The following is a 20355-nucleotide window of genomic DNA, read 5'->3' on the forward strand; positions in this document are numbered from 1 at the left end:
CATATGCCCTGGAAAGGAAGTGTTTATCACACCATAAATCTTGGTTTTGTAAATCTCAAGGCTGGGACTTTGTCAAATGAAGCGACAATCCCAATGTAAAGTGACGTGTTTATGTCTGTAGCCATTGGTCACTGGGGCTGAGGCCTTCAACTCATCGATCACACTCGATAACCAGGTTCAATCGCAACCGGATCTGTGTGACTCTACGGGTCTCTATGTAATGATGTCTCAATACAAATCAATTGGTCTCTATGCGAGTCTACGTGAATTTTACACGAGCCTGTGGTTTTCTATGCAAGTCTATGTATGGCTATCTATGCTTAAAGGTCTATTTTTTGCATCTATGTATGTGTGTTGAACTTCTTTCACACCGTACGCAGCCAACAAACTAAACACAACAGGCAGTTCCAAAGAAATGAATTTACAATCTAAATTTAAAAGTGCATAGCTCCAGTGGCTTCCCAATATCGGAAGGAAGAGCTTTCCAGATGGCCGCAGAAGCGCATCTGAAAGCGCCACGTGATGCGGTGACCGTCTTTGTTCGATGGCCAGCCAAAAGCCGCTGCTGCGAGTTCGCGTGAGGGTTTGCGCTCAATCTAGATTTGAAGTTTTCGTGACTGCAGGGATCCATACTCTTTGGTTCTTTCGGTAAAGTCACGTAGGTAGAAAAATGCATCAATTAAATCACGACGCTTCGATCGCAACACAAGCAATCGTCATCAGGTGGGAAAACCACAGCAAGAACATTTTTTGCCGAAGTGTTTTTTTGCTGAAGGTTTACGCTCTTCGACGGGATCAGCTAGGTGTTGCGTGGTTCATTTTGCGTCAATCGCAAATACTTTATATGCGTCTCCATATAAAGTACATGGGCCTCTTCGTAAGTTCATGGACTATGCAAGTTATCGGCGAGCAGGCTGAAAACCCATCAACCCACTAAGCTTCGAACCCAGTTTAATCCCAACTCGGTCTGTGCGAGTCTAAGGGTCTCAAACATATATCTGCACGCATGCTAAAAGTGTCACCCATCCTGGCCGGGTCCCCATTGAAAAGGAGCTTGTTGGCTCGATGGGCCTCACGATATTCATTAAACTGACCGACTGCACGTGTGTCAGTCTCTACGCGAGCCTACTTGCAGCTGCGCAAGTGCGTTGGTCTCTTCGTGAGTCTACGTATCGCCGGGAAAGTGTGTCAAAGAGAGTCTTGCAAGCCCTACGGCAACCGGGCTGATACCGTCAACTCGTCAACAGTCGGGGACCCGGCCTTATTCCTAAAAAAACTGGATTCTAACCCAGGCTCTCAATTTCCACGTGATAAGCCACTTTGCTGAGCTATCACTTGCGGCCCGGTTGCTACTGAAAAATACGTTAATGCCTCAGTGGGCTTTGCTTTATAGGATGGGGATTCGTATTCTTGGTTCTTTCGGTAAAGTCACGTAGAAGGGAAATAATAAATTAATAAAAATAAAAAACAATAAAAATTCTCACGACGTTTCGACTGCAACACAAGCATTCATAATCAGGTGTGGAATTGCTATGGATTTCACACCTGATGATGATTGCTTGTGTTGCAGACGAAACGTCGTGAGAATTTTTAATTGTTTTATATTTTTATTATTTAATTATTTCCCTTCTACGTGACTTTACCGAAAGAACCAAGAACATGAATCCCTGCAGTCACGAAAGCTTTAAATCAAAAGGATGAGGATTGTTTCGTTTTATTTTGTACGTGTTTGGGTGATTTTCCTTTCTTGTACTTTGCACCCTTATCGTGTTTTTGTACTTCCTTTTGGCGTCATCTGGTCGAACACCATATGAGACTAGGCTCTAAAGAAAGCTGTCTCTGGTGTGGACCAATCAGTTTCAAAGACAATACATACATTATCAGAGTATTGTTTTTTGTTTGCATTTGACTGCAAGAATTGTGGTTAATGTAAGCATGATTCCTTGCAAAAGGTGTCAGTTTTGTTGCCAGAAACAAGGGGAAAAACCCTATTAGTAGTGTTTTCGTACTGTTTATTGTTGTAACGTACTGAACCCGTGTCCCGACTGGACATCTGTGAAAAAAGAGCTTTGGAGCTCATCGAATTCCTCCAGCAGTCGACATTAATATTCTGAGTGGTGGCTCTGTGTCTCTGACTCCAGTGTCATTGCCCTGGGCACACGGGGCCACCGTTCTTGTTCAATCAAGCGTGCAGACTGCGACCCATCCATTACGAATGTGATCCGAAACCGGAAGAGACACCTGCGGTTAGATTGAGGACGTGGGAAACAGAACCAGGAAAACAAAAACTTGGTAGACAGGAATGAAATCTTGTATGCATCCAAATCGGCGGCAGTATGTATCGGGGCAGGTCAACAAGAAACAATAGAAAAACACGACTGAGGTGCAAATTATAAGAAAGGGAAGCAAATCACAAAAAATAAAACAAATAAAACTGAACTATTTTATCCGACCAGGTGAAGCCCACTTAGCTATTAAACTTATTTTCAGAAGGAACCTGGCCACAGATGATAGCTCAACGAGGTGGCGGCATATCGTCATGTGGACATTTTTACAGCAGCCAAATAAGTCTAAACGCACGTGCAGAACCTAGCTGCTGCCCAATGTCGAGGTCTGCCTGCTGGCCTATGCCGAGAGGGCATCAGCAGGCAGAGAGATAAGTAGTACTAATCACATACCTGCATTTCCCATAAATATGCTAAATTCCTCTTGATATGCACATTCTTTTGTCAAGGCGCCCTTCCCCCCCTTCCAACCCAGCTTAAATATACGCTCCGAGCGTGGTGGTGTTTCATTCAGACGCTGTCTCCCCGACAGACCTGGTCTTCACCTGAGGACGGCTGCTTGCGTTGTGGCCGAAACGTCGTGAGAATTATCTTATCATGTTTTATTTTATTATTTTATTATTTCCATTCTACGTGACTTTACCGAAAAAACCAAGAAGACAGGCAGAAATAGTTCGTGGAGTTTTGAGATTCTTCCACTGAAGGAGCCCAGACTACGGCGAGCGGTTTCCCGCATGGTCCAACGGCCATCTCCCGTAAACAACGTGACGTGGCGATGCCGTGCACTCACCAGGGCGCAAACACGTGAACTGTGTCTCCGTTGCGCATCTTCAGGTGCTTGACGGCGTCTTTCGCGAAGAGGGCAAAGACGGTGTTGTCCGCGAGCGGCCCCGACGAGGTTTGCTCTCGAAAACCGTCATCGTGCCCACGTTGTTGCTCTCCCACATCTTCGCATCTCCCTCCTCCTCCTCCACTTTCCACTTCCTTCGAATCCAGATCCGGTCCATCGCGCCGACAGTTCCGGGGCGACCTCGTTGAACCCGGGTCCGGAACGCGTGCCAAGCCGACCTTGCTTTGCGATTCCGAAACCGTCGCCGCCAATTCCCCGACAGTTGACGTCCCTTGTGGTCGCGCACCTGCTTCTGATTTTTCCTGCTCTGAGTCTGCGGCGCCCGTAGAGAAGAGAGCTTGCCGCGGCGACATGAGTCTGCAGGTGGTCACGAGCAATGAGCATTCCGTGTGCTGCGTGAGGATACGCAGTTTCAAAGGTGCTCCCCTCTCCTCCTCGTCCAAGGAGACTGTGAAAATATAAGTCAAGGTGCCTAAATTATTTCTTACGTCAAATAAGGATTTTTTTTTCTTCTTTTATTTATTCATTCTCTGGAGACCAGCAAAGATCGATGATCGATGTTTGGTCGCCGCGTTGATGGCATATCGTCGTGATTACTCACTTAACAACAGAGTGGGCCGTGTGAAGGCTGCTGCCATCTTTGTTGACACCCACCTCCCGTTTACAGCCCGGAGGCGGTGGTGACAATTCAATATCCCTACGGTGGGGTCGAGTCTATGCACAGGACAACCGCTGTTGATCTTCCCACGAGGCGGTACTCATTTTACCTAAGTTGGAGGGATGATGGGCTTAGGCAACCACCCCCTTTCCCCGCCCCCCACCCTCTCCAAAATAACCGTGTCACCTGACCCGACATCAAGGTAACAGCCAATCAGATTGAAACTCGACACGAACCATTACAGATTCGGTGATTCCAATCCTATCCTGCTTCTACTACTCAAGACAACGCGATACCAACAACGGTGTAACATCTTCTTGGTTCTTTCGGTAAAGTCACGTAGAATGGAAATAATAAAATAATAAAAATAAAACATAATAATTATTCACTATTTTATTATTTCCATTCTACGTGACTTTACCGAAAGAACCAAGACGATGAATCCCTGCAGTCACGAAAGCTTTAAATCGAAACGGTGTAACAGTTGAAAACAACGAGTGCAAACGCACCTCCGACGCATACCAAGTCGTAAGTTGGTCGGTCTGGTTTTTGGTTTGGCGTTGAACTTTCTTACCCGCTGACGCCGCCGCAGACGCGCAGGCGCGGTGATGGTGGCGCCAAAACACGATGGAAGATTTCTCCCGGCACTGAAGCCTCCAAGCTCTCTCTGCCAGGCCTCCCCTGCCCCATGGACAACAAAAAAGACAGAGAGCAGTGCCCGTCGCATGACTGGCGTCAGGGTCCACGCCTCTGCCAAAATTTGAACGATTACACCGTGAGTTACTCAGTTGGGATCACAACAACAACCGCCATTTGCCACCAAGTGGCGGTGACGTCAGCACGGCACTTGTGCCAGGCTAGTTGCACTTTAAGGCCACGTGAAGTGTAGAACGCCCGCTGGCAGGAGGTCATGGGACAGACCCAGTTGCCATGGATGGGTTGTCACTAAGATGAGTGGCCGATGCACCATCTTTGCCCACTACTATGCCAACTTGCTTTGTTTTAGCCGCCCGGCGCTCCGCTCGTTGTTGTGAGCGTCGCTCCCCCGCCCTCCGCTGTTGCTGGAGGGCGACTGCCTCCAACTGCCCAGTAGGGTCCTTCACGAGCCTCCTCCACAGAGGCCGATCTTGACACCGCTGGTACCAATTATTACCAAGTCCACTCAGCTCCACATCCTCTCGCACTACATCACTCCATCTCTTTTTAGTCCGTGCCTCGCCCGTTTAGTTGGGATCACTCCCACACACAGCAAATCAGCATCTCAAAATGCCGCTGAATTTGCAAAGCGCGCAGTCTTCGCATACCGAGAGAAATCACAGACAAGTGCTTGGGAAGGGCAGCCAGCACCAGCGCCAAACAGTCGCCCAAGCTCTGTAGTCCTATATGGTGATTGCTGGACCAACCCGATTAACGCGCGGTCTATACGTGTGGGAGGAAACCGGAGTGACGAATTCGTGGTTTCGCGTTAATCTGTGGCACACGGGCCCAATGGTGACATCTGGTGGCGTGGCAGGAGAGCGCGTGCACAGGGGTTACCTACCGTTGCATGGCGAGAAGTTCACAAAACCAGTTTTAAATATTCTTCCATTAGGGAACAGCAGCAGTGGCAAGCAGCAGTAGCAACCAGCAGCAAGCAGCAGCAGTAGCAATCAGCAACAAGTAGCAGTACCAGCAGTAGCAAGCAGCAGCAGTAGCAAGCAGCCACAGTAGCAAGCAGCAGCAGTAGCAATCAGCTACAAGTAGCAGTACCAGCAGCAAGCACCAGCAGTAGCGAGCAGCCACAGTAGCAAGCAGCAGCAAGAGCAAGCAGCAGCAGGAGCAAGCAGCAGCAGGAGCAAGCAGCAGCAGGAGCAAGCAGCAGCAGGAGCAAGCAGCAGCAGTAGCAACCAGCGGCAAGCAGCACCGACAGTAGCAACAGCAAAGCAGCAGGAATATTAAGCAGCAACAAGCAGCAATAAATATGAACGGCAGTCACAACAGCAAGCAGTAGCAGCAGCAAGCAGCAATAGCAAGTAGCATCAGTAGCAAGCAGCAGCAGCAGCAAGCGGCAGCCAGCGACATGAGCAAACATAACACGAGCAAGGGGGAAAAAAAAGAATCCGTCCGTTGACCTTTGACCCTCACCGGAGGAATCGCTTCTTGCCTGCGGAGTCCTGCAGCTCGGCGCAAGCACCGCGCTCTCCCCCCGCCGCCCCCTCGTCATCCGGCGGCGTCCGCATCATCTCCAGCCACTCGCTCACACGCCTCCGGGGAGGACCCGCCGGGGCGTCGGCGGAGAGGGGTGCCGAAACGGTGGAGCCGCGGCCACCGTGAGTCTCCTCTTCATCATCGTCAGTATCGTCGTCGTCGTCGTCCGAGGCGAACTGAGTGATCGTAATGGCAGCTCGGCACTGTTCACACAGAACGGCTCCGCCGGTAAGTTTTGAAAGTTGTCGAGGTTTGATAATTGGTTTTTTACCCTTCAAGGACAGTGCATACATTATCAGAGTTATGTTTTTTGTTTGCATTATGACTGCAGGTATTGTGGTCTATTTAAACATGACTCCTTGTAAAAAAAAGGTGTCAGTTTTGTTGCCAGATAGAAGGGTAAAAAACCAATTATCATATTTTTTACTGGCAAATGAGGTTCCAATGGTATAATGGTCGAGGTTTGTTTTGCTGCAGCCAGGTGAGAACTCGACAGACCAGGGCTGGACTCGAGTTTGCACGGGCGTTCTAGTGGTAACGTTGTCGAAATTTGTATATTTCGGACCCTGACCGTCTTGCAACTGGCATCGTGAAGATCTTTAAGATCCACTGCGTGCGAAGCAGATGGCGCGTGGTATTTTTCCGGTCATTTCACTCGGCGGTATTAACCAGGGCGGCTGCTGGGTTCGAACCGCGAAACTCTGCAGAAAACGGCGAATGCGCAACCGTGGGGGGCACGTCACCGTCCCCAGCAGGTGTGGACACGTCCGTTCCTTCTTCGCGAATCGTTTACGATTCTTAGCTCTTGCAAAAGATTATCCAAAATATAAGTATACTTTCGTATTCATGTTGAACTTTTTTCAAACCGTACGTAGGCAACCGTGCTAATCGGAGGTGCGGGGAACGATAACCAATGAATGAGTGGGTGAGTGAGTGAGTGAGCGAGCGAGTGAGTGAACGAGTGAGTAGATGAGTAGGTGAACGACTGAATGAGGGTGGCGTGGACAAGTAAACAGGTGAGTTGTAATGTATGTATGTTGAACTTCATTCGCACCATACTAATCGAAGGTGTGGGGGGGAAGGACAACAAATAAAATATAAAAAAAACAGTTCTAAAGAAATGAGTTTACAATGTAGATGATTTAAAAGTGCATAGCTTCCAGTGGCTTCTTAATATGAGAAGGAAGAGCGTTCCAGACGGCCGCAGAAGCGCATCTGAAAGCACGCAATGCGGTAAACCATCTTTGTTCGATGGCTAGCCAAAAGCCGCTGCTGTGCGGATAACCGGAATCCTCGTGGCCATTCGGAACTCGCTGTGGAGGAAAGCGGGCAAATCGATCAAAGGGCTCCTCAAAATCTTGCAATAAAAACCAGCGGCAAGCGGATGTGTGTCGTAATGACGCGCGTGATGTCATCAGAGTCGTGTCGGCTCAAGATGTACCGCTACTACTGCCGCCCTTTAGAACACTTCCGAGGACCAAAGTTAAGCGTTGCGAAGTGTTACACGGCCCGCGCAAATGTGCATCGTGTTCCTTGTGTTTTTGTCATTTTGCAAACGTGTCTTGAGACTGGGCAGCATGTAGCGCGCTACGTAAATTTAAATTGTTGTTGTTGTTGTGATTGTTGTGGTTGTTTGCCTGGCTGACCGGTAACGGGCGGAGTGTGGGGCTGCTGTCGAGGCTGCGTTCGGAATCAACGATGTCAAACTCCGCCAGGGGAGAGTCCAAGGGGAGAGCGTAGTCCGACTCCACAGACTCGATGTCTTCTGAGCAGCAGGGAATAAGCAAGCGTTGCCTTCGTGATATAAACCAGCGACATCACCTCACGGAGCCCAAGACTTCATATCACACAACCCGCAACGTCATTTAACACGACCCGCAACTAAACCCTTGTCCATTCCGAGACATCTGCAAGTTGCAGGGTGGGTGTCCCGTTCACCGCTGAATCTCGGAACACGCAAGCGGTTAGCGGTCATTTTATTGAGTGGCGCAACGCCGTTGTTTTTAAAGGCATTGTGCTCACCGTTGAAAACTGTAGCGACACGACCACACTCTACGATAACTGGCACCAAGCCGTGCCCCACGCCCTCACGCATGGCCTTGTGGGAGGCTTGGTTCGTCTTCTGACATGAAGACGTACCGATAAAGTTATGTTATTTATTTTAATAACAAAAAATTCTTCTGATTTTGTTTCGATGGCATGTTGTCATTGGAAGGAAAACTGATGACGTGCATATACCATGATGACGTACCAATGAAGCACTGTTATTATTATTTTTCTTCCAAATCAGAAGAAAAACGGATGACATACACGTACGTACCGTACGTCATCGGAATGGGAAAAGATGAATTTCACACGACCCGCAACTTCGTGTCCACCAACCCCCGACCCCAACCGCACGGACTTACCGTCGTCGTCCGTCGCAGGCCTGTGCACGCTGCGGCCGTAGGCTACGGCCTGCGCCGCTCCCAGCCGCTGCTCGGCCACCAGCGAGCCGGCCCCGACGCGCCCGCGTGAGCGGCGGCGGATTGCGACATCGGCATCCGGCGACTCGTCACACGAACCGCTGCTGGTGCCGGGGCTGGAGATGATGGCATCCGCGTCGCCTTCATGAGCGGTGCGGGGAGAGGGGGGGCGGGCGGAAGGGAGGGGGGGGAGGGGGCATGAGCTCCAAGTGGATTCTGCTGCGGTAGGACAGGCTGTGCGAGGGTGCTTCTAAATCTTCTTGGTTCTTTCGGTAAAGTCACGTAGAAGGGAAATAAAAAAATAATAATAATAAAACATAATAAAATGTTTTCTTTTTATTATTTTATTATTTTATAATGTTTATTTTATTATTTTATTATTTCCCTTCTACGTGACTTTACCAAAATAACCAAGAAGATGAATCCCTGCAGTCACGAAAGTTTTAAATCGGTGCTTCTAAACTTATCAAGCATGTTCGTAACAGTCAATATTTTGATTCGTATCTTGATTTTTTTTTGGGGTTGGATCGTGCAATGTGGCCAAATTTGCGTCATTAAGCCCCCCCCCCCCCTCCGTCACCCGACACAGCTGACCAAGTGAAACTGTCACGTACGCAAAGAGAAGGAAAAATCGCAAAGTTACCCTCGCTCTCTCCTGAAGCCCTCTCGTTGTGGGCAGCGGCCCTCAACATTGGCATCATTAGCTCCTGAACATATTGCCCAATGCAAGAAGAGCATAGTCTATGGGCTATGTGAATCTATGGGAAATGTGAGTCTACAGGCCATGTGAGTATATGGGCAATGTGAGCCTATGGGCAATGTGAGTCTACGGGCCATGTAAGTCTATGGGCAATGTGAGCCTATGGGCAATGTGAGTCTACGGGCCATGTAAGTCTATGGGCAATGTGAGCCTATGGGCAATGTGAGTCTACGGGCCATGTAAGTGTATGGACCCGAAAGTAAAACGACACCAACTCTCTATTTTTCTCTCCTGAAGCCCTCTCGTTGTGACCAAGAGAAGACCTTCACATTGGCCAACGAGCTCCTGAACAATATATTATTGCTGTCGCCATCACGTGCAAGAATCATCATCACGATCTATGGGCAGACAGCCCACAGGTGTCCACTACAGATCGTCACTTTCCTCTGTCTTGTGCCAATATGCTCATGTAGTGCACATCCTCCTGGCACCAGTTTCTTATGTCGTGGTCAAGCCATCCTCTGTCAGGTCTTCCTCTCTTTCCGCAGATGAAGATGTATATCGCCTGATGGTGCTGGTTGTAATTACTAGCGAAACGTCGTTCTCGAATTGTAAACGTTGTGGTGGGTTTACTCTCCAACACAACGTTGTGCTGAACTAGTAACTCATTGGCGCTTCGTTTCCGTGACAAACCTTACCGATTGGCCGCGTCCGGTAGTGGCGGGTTTAACAAAACATATTTACGCGATCTAACCCAAAATAAACTCTGTTATGGATAATATTGATCGCTGAAGCCATTACTACTACGTGTTAAGCTGAGGGTGGGAGCGCTGCGGTGCCGTGCTCCGTGTGTGCACCTCACCTGGCAAGCAGCGCTGCAGCTTTGTGAGACACCTTGCTACCGGCTTCCACGATTTCCAGCTCGCCTGCCCAACGAAAAAAAAAATCCGTTTAGCCGCACCAGATTACGTCGTTGTCTCAATAGTCGGCTGCGATCTGTCAACCGCTGGGTTCACCGCAGGTCGTCATCGTCAGCCGTGGACCCACCCGTCTATCCGTTCACTTCCCCAAGCGGTCATCATCTCCAGTCGTTCCACGATGGAAGTTATTTGCCGGCGGTGTTGCTACCGCTGTCGCTGCTACAGTGGCGGTGATGTGCAAGCAAGAATAACAAATCTAAACTCAAACACGTTAGTCAATAACGCCGTGGCCTTAAAAGGAAACGATATCAGAATCAGAATATGTATTTAGACTGGAGGAATCCGTTGAGCTACGAAGCTCTTTTTCACAGGTGTCCAGCAGCGGTAGGTAAGAACATTACAATGACCACGTAAGGCCCGCTGAGCTATTAGCTTCTTTTTCAGAAGTGACCCTGCCACAAATAACAGCTCAACGAAGCGGTTTATCGCGTAGTCAAATACCCTAAACGCGTGACGTTGATTCTAAATGTGGAGGGAAAAACCGGAAGGACCCGGAGAAAAAAAATCCACGCGAGCACGGCGAAGAGAGGCACGCAAACTCCAAATATACAGGTGCCAGGGGTCGGGATCGAACCCACGAACTCCGACATACAAGGCGGCGAGCCGTGTGAAATGAAGGAGGTGCGGTCTTACTGGATGGGCGACGTCGGCTGACGTGAAAGCGTCGCCGCAGCGCGCCCAAGACTCGTGCAGCCGCGCGACGTTTGGCGGTCTGCCTCCTCCCCGCACCACCACCTCATCCTCATCCTCCTCCTCCGCCGTGAGTCTGCGCTCCTCCGCGCGCGAGCTGCCCGATGGGAACGGGACATCCTCCCAGGAACGCTCCTTGCGCTGGACGGTGGAGGTGGGGGGGGTATTAAATGCGAAGACGAAGATTAGCCTGCGGTAGGCTGAAGGGGCAAGAGATGTCAGCGAAGCACACACGTGCATGAAATTACAAAGACACAATCACAAATGCGCATGTAAACCCTGTACATGATCGCACACACACTAACAAAGACAAAGATCCCCCGTATGGCCTTAACAGAGTTTTGGGGCAAGTTCTGTTAGCAAGCGCCAATAAAGGCCGTTACGGCACACGACGGAGGGTGAGTGAACCAGCACCACGCCCAGCCTCCTTCGTCTCCCGAGTGGCGATGTTTACACAATCGGCCGAGTCGACCTAGAGGAGACCCAGGACTGGTTCAGATAATCGCTGGCCACGAGTGGGAATGGGACTTGGGTCGCCTGGTCCGTAGTGCACTAGGCACTACGCCGCTGATCCCCGCACAACGATCGCCGTTCACTACGAAGTGCACCTTGAGGTCACGTGAAGTGTGGAAGGGCTCGCTGGCAGGAGCTCATGGGACAAAACGTTCTTAAACTTCCATTGCTCTCCTCAAAGACAAAACCTGCAAGTGTGTTCAGCTTAGGATGCGATATGACCCAGAGGTGGCAGTACAGTAGTGGATTGTGAAGCTTTGGAGAGCGGTCATGCAGTGTAGATTTGAAGTTTTCGTGACTGCAAGGATTCATACTCTTAGGTTCTTTCGGTAAAGTCGCATAGGGATAAAATCAATTAAATCACGCCCCGCCCCCACACTCTCTATCCTTGGCTCCTCCTCCCTCCCTCATTTATTTAACCCCTTGCGCCCAAAACGTCGTGATTTCATTTATTTTATACATACGTGACTTTACCGAAAGAACCAAAGAGTATGGGGTCATGCAGTGGTTAACGCACTTCGCTACGAAACCTGCGACCCGATTATCCGAACCGGTCCTGGGCCTCCGCTAGATCGACTCCGTTTCAAATGAGTGCCTCGTGCGGTGTGTAAACATCGTTACTAGTGAGACAAGGAGCGGCCGAGTGTGGTGCCGGCCACCCACACCCCTATCAGTACTTGCCGCAAGAGTCTGCTAGGGATACGTGGGATGTCTTGCTTGTGAAGCTTTGCGTGTTTTATCCCCGTATGCCTGCTGGGTTTTCACCGGGTCCTCCAATGTTCAAGTATTGGTACAAAAGAAAAATAATCAATTCTTGAAACAAATCAACCAGAACATCTTCAAATAAAAACGCGATGAAGCACCTTCCTGAGAAAAAAGTCATGGGACTCAGTGTGGCTTTCCTGGATAAATAAGCCATCATTATTTATGATTATTTACAGAACAGACCGTGGAACGATAACGATTAAAAGGACCGATTCACAAGTACGGCCGCAGGCGTCATCACAGCGACACACTCCTCAATCATCTGGCTCAACCACCTCAATATGAAGTGACGGACGCTGCTCTACATCCAACATGAGCCGCACAAAGAAGAAGACGACGACTGGGGCGGAATCAACACAGCACCGATGTTGAGTTTAAATAAACCCTCGCTGCGTCAACACAAGGAGGCGAGGGTTGGTGGATCACGCAGAGGTTATTGAAACTCCACTACGTATTCTTAGGTTTTTTTCGGTAAAGTCACGTAGGTAAAACATTAAAATTAATGAAAGTAAAATAAAATAAAAATCACGACGTTTCGGAGGCTACACAAGTCTCCGTCATCAGGTGGGACCGTCACAGCCAGATTTGCTGCATCAAGTGAGGCAATGATTCAAGATGTAATCCCTTAAAAGCAAGTTGAGGGGGGAGGAGAGGGGGGGGGGGGAGCTCATCAGAATGTGGTAGCCAATGAATGGAACGTATCGGGAGGGAGGGGGGCGGGGCTCAAAGACGGCACGACGTGCCCCCCCTCTCCTCCCCCCTCAACTTGCTTTTAAGGGATTACATCTTGAATCATTGCCTCACTTGATGCAGCAAATCTGGCTGTGACGGTCCCACCTGATGACTTGTGTTGCCTCCGAAACGTCGTGATTTTTATTTTATTTTACTTTCATTAATTTTGATGTTTTACCTACGTGACTTTACCGAAAAAACCTAAGAATATGAATCCTTGCAGTCACGAAAGCTTCAAATCTAGAATCTCCACTGCGTAGTCTGCGAGGTGGCCGGGAGATGGCAGCACACAGCAGGAGGGAAGGAAGCTTCACGAACCCATCTGTAATGCGTACATTTGAACATTATTTTCCGCCTGTGTGTGTGGTGGGGTTTCCTCCGGGTCCTCCGCTCTCCTCCCACACGAAGCCAATGTCCCATTCAGGTCAATAAGTCTGTGCTCTCCAATCTCCTGGGTGAAAACTGGGCTAGGTTTTTTGCCCAATCCTGGCTCGCTGGCTCAAGAACGTAACGAGTAGCCAGGCGGTGGTGGTGATGGCTATGCACGTGGCTGCCTGTAACCCAGCACTGTGGAGGCAGCAGCGAGGGTTGATGGACCACCAAACACAGATGTCGTGAAACTCCCTTTTTCCCGTGGGCGTCGTGGAGAGGGCCCGTGATACCCCGGCTCGCCGGGAGAAGGCGGCGCAGCAGAGTGTGGGCTACATCTGTTCCATCTGTGTGGGATCGCGTGTTGCACCCTCGCACGTGTGGGTTTTCTCCGGGTGCTTCTTCCTACATTAATCGTCCGAAAAAACAGTAAACAGCTCGCCACCGCGGTGTTAACCTGACGGGAAGCTGCTTCTCATCGATTACAGAGTGTTGGGCTGGGTTGAGGTGGCTAGGAGATGTCAACTACCTCGCCTCGTATGCACGAGATCGTGGGTTCAATCTCAATCCTGACACCTGCTGCTGTATATTTGGAGTTCGCATTTCTCTCTCTCTCCCTGTGGTCGCGTGGATTTTTTTCTCCGGGCCCTCCGGTTTATCCCTCCACATTTACAATAAACATCGTGCGGTTTATGTGGCTGATCATATGTCCCACATGGGAAGCCACACTGCGTTGTGCCATCATACTGTACGTGGCCAGGTGGCTTCTGAAAAAGATCTATCCGGCCAAGTGGTCCTTACCTGGTGAAATAAAACATAGTTTAGCTTTAGTTTAAGAATACAAGTTTTTAGCTTACATGTATAAACACACTTTAATTGGCGGGGCGGGGGGGACATCTTAATATAGAGAGGACCGCGGAGCTTTGGAAATAATTGTTGTGCGGTGCCAGCTGACCGCCTGGTTCCTGCTGCTTTCCATCGCTGTGGTTCCTCGGCGACTGTGAGAGATGCAATTCTCACGACGAGTCACGCGATATGATCAAAATAATGCAATGAAAATAATACAATGCAAATGTTTAACACAAATAATAATTATAATGAAAATAATTATAATGAAAATTATTATAAATTTGCAATCTCCTTTCTATCGTATATGTGGGGAAACACAATTACATATGCCGTACACAAATATGGTCTTACAAGTGGCCACCCCACCGTAGCAACCAAGCCGAGGTGGAAATTCCACGTTACTCTGGCGGGTGCCAAGTCCACTCCGCAAGTGACGACTTGCTGGGCGTATAGCTCGGCTAAACAATGGGCCAACGATGTCATTGTTTTATTGTTACATACCCCGCAGCGTGACTTAGACGACGAACATTGCGATGTTAAATCACAACTTCATGAAAACACTGAATGTTAAAACATAGCGTGAAGCGAGTTTAAGGACGTGTGGATTATATCGACCATGCCAATCGCGTGAACCTGACGAGAGTTCGTACACCTCGGATGTAAACCTCGCGCGGCTTCGCAGTTGTGAGGCGAACTTCCGTTACCTTCTTAGCAGGCATCGAAGCGCGAAAATGTTCAACTTTTAAAAGCTTTTAATGAATCGATCGGTGGGGCAGGGAGAGGGGGAGGTTTACATTTCCCAGTTCACATCAGCGGCGCAAAGGGGGCGCACCCAATCAGACGGCGGCGTTGGTTCGTCACGTGCAGCCGCGTGGGCCAATGGGAAGCGAGGCCGTCGCGGATTTTTAAAGCGGTTGGCTTATGCGCTGTAGGGAATGTGGGAAGGTGACGGGAGGGAACGTGACGTCATCTGGAGGGACATTTAAATGAAAGGGGGGGGGGGGTAGAGAGGGGTGGGGAGCGGTGGTGCAGCGGTTAGCGCACTGTGTGTGTGTAGGGAGTGGTGGTGGTGTAGTGGTTAGCGCACGGTGTGTGTAGGGAGCGGTGGTGCAGCGGTTAGCGCACTGTGCCTGTGTGCGGAGCGGTGGTGCAGTGGTTAGCGCACTGTGTGTGTGTGGGAGAGCGGCGGTGCAGCGGTTAGCGTACTGTGTGTGTGTGGGGGGAGCGGCGGTGCAGCGGTTAGCGTACTGTGTGTGTGTGGGGGGAGCGGCGGTGCAGCGGTTAGCGCGCTGTGTGTGTAGGGAGCGGTGGTGCAGCGGTTAGCGTACTGTGTGTGTGTGTGTGGGGAACGGTGGTGCAGCGGTTAGCGCGCTGTTTGTATGTAAGGAGTGGTAGTGCAGCGATTAACGCGCTGTGTGTGTGTGTAGGGAGCGGTGGTGCAGCGATTAGCACGCTGTGTGTGTGTGTAGGGAGCGGTGGTGCAGCGATTAGCACGCTGTGTGTGTGTGTGTAGGGAGCGGTGGTGCAGCGATTAGCGCGCAGTGTTGAGGAAACGTTTATCGTTCTGTGCTACGGACCTGGCTATGACCCGAGTTCGATTCCCGCTCACGGCCACCAACACCGGTGACGATTATCTGAACCGGCCCTGAGCCTCCCCTATGTCGACTCGGCCTCAAATGAGTACCTGATGCTGTGTGCAAACATCGCCGCTCAGGGAGACAAAGGCGGTCGGGCGTTGTAATGGGACACACCACCCAATCTTGTGCAATGCCGGCCTTCGTAGGTGCTCGCAAGCACGACTTTCCCCTGCAGTCTGTTGAAGGCTATATCAAGGGGATCTTTGTCTTGTTGGTTTAGGGGCCGTCCATAAATGACGTCACGCGATTTTGGACGATTTTTGACCCCCCCCCGCCCCTCGTCACACGGCGTCACAAAAAGTCAGACCCCCCCCTCAAATATAACGTCACAAAGCTCTGCCCCCCCCCAAAAAAAAAACATGCTTCAAATCGCTTTAAACTATTGTCATTGTAGTGCGTATTAAATGTGCCCCTGCACTCTGATGTTGTAGGAGAAAACATTCATTACAAAGTCTATTTAATTAAGTAGAACGTGTTGTCTATATTTATTTAAAGTTGCGCATTTTGATGTGACGTCACATTTCTCAACCACCCCCTCGTCACACATCGTCACAAATGTCTGACACCACCCCCCCAGGTGCGTGATGTCATTTATGGACGGACCCTTATCGTAAGCCGGACATGGGTAAGCCATACATCGGGGTAAGCCGGACACAATATCTTGATACGTAAACATACATGAGCCTAAATTCGTATTTAAAGCTTTCGTGACTGCAGGGATTCATATTCTTGGTTCTTTCGGTAAAGTCACGTAGAAGGGAAATAATAAAATAATACAAATATTGGGGTTTTTTTCATTATTTCCCTTCTACATGACTTTACCGAAAGAACCAAGAATATATATACATGAGCCTGTACATTGAATTAATATAACTATCAGAGAAACGTCGGATTCAATTGTTAAATGTGCGTGGATTGCTCTCCAGCATTACTCATGGTGAACCTACGGACTCATCAAGAGACCCATAGACTCACAGATAATCCACCAGACTCTGTATGAGACCCATGTACTTGCATAGAGACCAACAGACTCATCAAGAGACCCATAGACTCACAGATAATTCACCAGACTCTGTAAGAGACCCATAGACTCACAGAGAGTCCAACAGACTCATTAACAGACCCATAGACTCACAAAGAGTCCATCAGACTCATCAAGTGACCCATAGACTCACAGAGAGTCCAACAGACTCATCAAGAAACCCATGGACTTGCATAGAGACCAACAGACTCTGTAAGAGACCCATAGACTCACATAGAGTCCATCAGACTCATCAAGTGACCCATAGACTCACATAGAATCCATCAGACTCATCAAGAGACCCATGGACTTGCATAGAGACCAACAGACTCATTAACAGACCCATAGACTCACATAGAGTCCATCAGACTCATCAAGTGACCCATAGACTCATACACAGAGACCCACAGACGTAAAGACGTAGCATTACAGAGACCCATAGAGACTCGCAAGGGGACCCATCGTCTTCCATCTAGCCCAATCATATCGTAGTGACCCACATACACATCAAGGCACCAACAGACGCATGCAGAGACCCACAGACTCACATTGGCCTAGCCACTGGGAGTGAGTCCAAGCTCATCCTTATCTCCGTCGACACGATTATCGCCGAGCTGGCATCGTGCGATATAAATATCGTGGTGGTATCGCCATATCGCGCGAGCCCAACTGTTTGCGCAGCGGCACGCCGCCTCGGCATGACTCGCCACCAGGCCAGCCGCTGAACTCCAGGTGAGGACAGTCGGGTGCAACGTGTTCCAGCAGAGAGCGGAGGGTGGGAGCGGAGGGAGGGAGGGGGGTGGGTGAGGAGGGAGGTGGTGCACGCTGGTTCTCTGGGGGCAAGAATGACGGAGGAGATGAGAGGGGAGCAAAGTATTGAAAACAAATTTAAATGATGAACGAAGCAAAGTGCCGACTACACCGAGCATCTTCTTGTTTCCTCTGATCGTAAAAAATAGAGGGGAGAGGTGAGGATGGGGGAGAGAGGTGAGGAGGGGGAGAAGGGGGAGAGGAGGGGGCAGGGAGGAAAGAGGTGAGAGAGGGGAGCATGGGGGTAGAGGGGAGCCTGGGGGAGAAAGGGGAGCCTGGGGGAGATTTAAACAAGGGGGGGGGCACATAAAACAAAGCATAAAAAAAAGATGTAAGAGGGGAGAGAGGGTAGGAGGGGAGAGGGGGGAGGTGGGAGGAGGGGGGAGAGGGAAGGGGGTAGAGGTACACTTAAATGTTTTAAAATTGTACTTTTGGGAGGTAAAACTAAAGTTTGAGAAACCCTGCTGTCATTTTTCTGAAAAGTAATGTTACCTTCCCTTTAAATTCTACAGTAGTGGTTAACTGCCTTAAATAATCGTATCATGTTTTTTTGGAAGTTAAGTCTTGTCATTTAGAGAATGAATTTGTTTGCAATGTGTAATTTTAGAGAATAGTTAGCAGAATCAGTCACAGCAAGTTCATGTATTGGTTTCTTAAAATAAATATTTTACAACAAAAAAAGAGGGGAGAGAGGGTAGGAGGGGAGAGGTGAGAGAGGGTAGAGGTGAGGATGGGGGAGAACGGAGGAGTGGGGAGAGAGGGGAGGAGGGGAGGAGTGGGGAGAGAGGGGAGGAGGGGAAGGAGTGGGGATAGAGGTAAGAGGTGAGAGGGAGAAGCCACGCACACACATTTTTTTGGATATCACAGCTCAGTGAAGCTCCATGCATGCCTGGCCACGTGGCGGCTCTGTGCTTCGAGCGAGATCGCGTTTTGCAGTTCTCGGTAAAGTGATGCAACAGGCGTGATTGTTGCATTGCGGGTAATAATTAATGCAGTCATTTAAAAAAAATATGTGGCATAATGATGACGGCAGTTTCTACAGCGCCGTTACGTCGTAAACCATTACAAGCCCAAGGGGAACTTTGGGCCAAAGTTTGGTTCCAACCACATGTCAACGTTGGTCCAACGTTGGCCGGTAACTTTGGTCCAACGTTGGCCGGTAACTTTGGTGCAACGTTGGCCGGTAACGTTGTTCCAACGTTGGCCGGTAACTTTGGTCCAACGTTGGCCGGTAACGTTGATCCACCCGTTGGAATGTGTACTGGGAGGGCGCTGATTAAAGAACACAACCGTGGAACATTGGCCGCTTTATTAGTCCATCGCGATGGCTAAATGCGACGTCGCGTCGCACGGGTAGCGAATGACGAAGTGGCGAGTCAAGGTGTAGATGACGCCAGAGACTCACGACTCGGACCGTGGGGCAAGAACGACAGAGGAGATGAGAGGGGGAGAGTGGGGAGGGGAGGGAGGGGGAGGTTTTGTGAAATTTTTCATTTAAAAAGGGGGGGGGGGGCACATAAAGCAAAGCATTGAACAAAAACCTAAATGATGAACGAAGCAAAGTGCCGACTACACCGAGCATCTTCTTGTTTCCTCTGATCGTAGACAAAGAGAGGGGAGGGGAGACAGGGCGTGCTGTGTGGCAGACGCTCAGTGTGTAAATATGCAAACGTCGGGACAATGTTAGCATGTGGCCGTGAACGTTGGGACAACGTTGGGCTAACGTTAGCAAGTGGTTGTGAACGTCCGGCCAACGTTCATTGTGTTTGTTTACTGGGTTGCTTCCAGGCAAAGGTGCGGTCGTCGAAAAGGTGGCGCGTTCCATTGTTGCTTTGGGTTGAAAAAAATAATTTGAATATAAACCGGTACAAAACCGGTTTACGGGTTTGCCGTGCAGATTACGAATTTTTTTGCAATGGACGTATTACTTTAACCGTTTTATTTTGTTGTTGTTGTTTAAACTTTTTGATTGAACGGAGCTCCTGCGTTGGTGTTAATGGCCAGGACACTGGGACGTGCCCGACTTTGGGCAAAACGTTGCCATGTGGGTTCGACCCCGTTGGACCGTCGTTAGAGTTGAAACGATGGGGGCGAGCAATTTCACAGGGCCGCACTTTTAATTTGTGGGGTGGCTTTTTGTTTTTGTTGTTGGTATTTTACCTTTGAACGGAGAAAATGGCCGCCGTGTGGTTTGCACGTTCGCGCGTGTCCAATCGATGCCTCCTTCAGCCAAAATTCCACGGAAATCGGTCGAAAAACCGGTTTAATCGGTTCTGACAACGGCTGACGCTGAAACCGGTTATCGTTGTACGTACATCTGTCCGGTCGCGGCAGACCGCAGGCCCCTCCAGCGTAAATTCCGAGTCGCATAACTCACGATGAAGGCGTACGCACAGACGGATTCAAGAATCCACTGCCGCGAACTGCCGGCCTCCATCCCCCCGTACAACTCATCTGTGATCTCATCTCATCTGTAATGTAATATCTACAGAGCGGCCTTCACACGAGGCGCTTGGCGTAGTTTCTTTGTTAAACAGCCGTCACGAAATGGGATGGTTTAGATTGCAGGGGCGCTGCTGCAAAGGATTGATGAATGAGTGACAGTGATAGAGGGGCGCTTCGGAGTAGGGGAGGGATGGGAAGGGGTGGAGGGGCGAGGGGAGGGAAAATGAAAGGAAGGGGGATGGAGAAGAGGCGAGGCTTAGAGAGAGGAACGGAACCAGGTTCAGCAGGGGGACTGCTTCATGTACAGGGGCAGCGTTGAGTCGATGGGCAGCGTTGATTCGATGGGCAGTGTTGAGTCTATGGGTAGTGCTGAGTCTATGGGCAGTGTCGAGTCTATGG

The 20355-nt window shown here is 49.8% G+C and overlaps 1 protein-coding gene across 5 annotated transcripts in view; it reads right to left on the bottom strand.

Annotated features, from left to right (window-relative positions):
- Positions 1 to 14865, bottom strand: part of SPIDR (scaffold protein involved in DNA repair) — a 48164-nt gene extending 33299 nt beyond the window's left edge. For 3 of the 5 annotated variants that reach the window (XM_078875722.1, XM_078875721.1, XM_078875719.1), the window contains exons 1-8: positions 14748 to 14865; positions 10759 to 10956; positions 10008 to 10071; positions 8389 to 8586; positions 7627 to 7745; positions 5918 to 6183; positions 4368 to 4474; positions 3076 to 3583 (exon numbers count right to left, since the gene is read on the bottom strand). In XM_078875722.1, the coding sequence (XP_078731848.1) occupies positions 3076 to 3583; positions 4368 to 4474; positions 5918 to 6183; positions 7627 to 7745; positions 8389 to 8586; positions 10008 to 10071; positions 10759 to 10956; positions 14748 to 14762 (1475 nt within the window). In that variant the 5' untranslated portion in view covers positions 14763 to 14865. The remainder of the gene's footprint in view (positions 1 to 3075; positions 3584 to 4367; positions 4475 to 5917; positions 6184 to 7626; positions 7746 to 8388; positions 8587 to 10007; positions 10072 to 10758; positions 10957 to 14747) is intronic. The other 2 variants (XM_078875720.1, XM_078875723.1) reach the window with 2 other exon arrangements.
- Positions 14866 to 20355: the final 5490 nt, after the last annotated feature.

The sequence above is a fragment of the Lampetra fluviatilis genome, chromosome 42 (genome assembly GCF_964198595.1).
Source record: "Lampetra fluviatilis chromosome 42, kcLamFluv1.1, whole genome shotgun sequence".
In the NCBI taxonomy this organism is placed as follows: Eukaryota; Metazoa; Chordata; class Hyperoartia; order Petromyzontiformes; family Petromyzontidae; genus Lampetra; species Lampetra fluviatilis.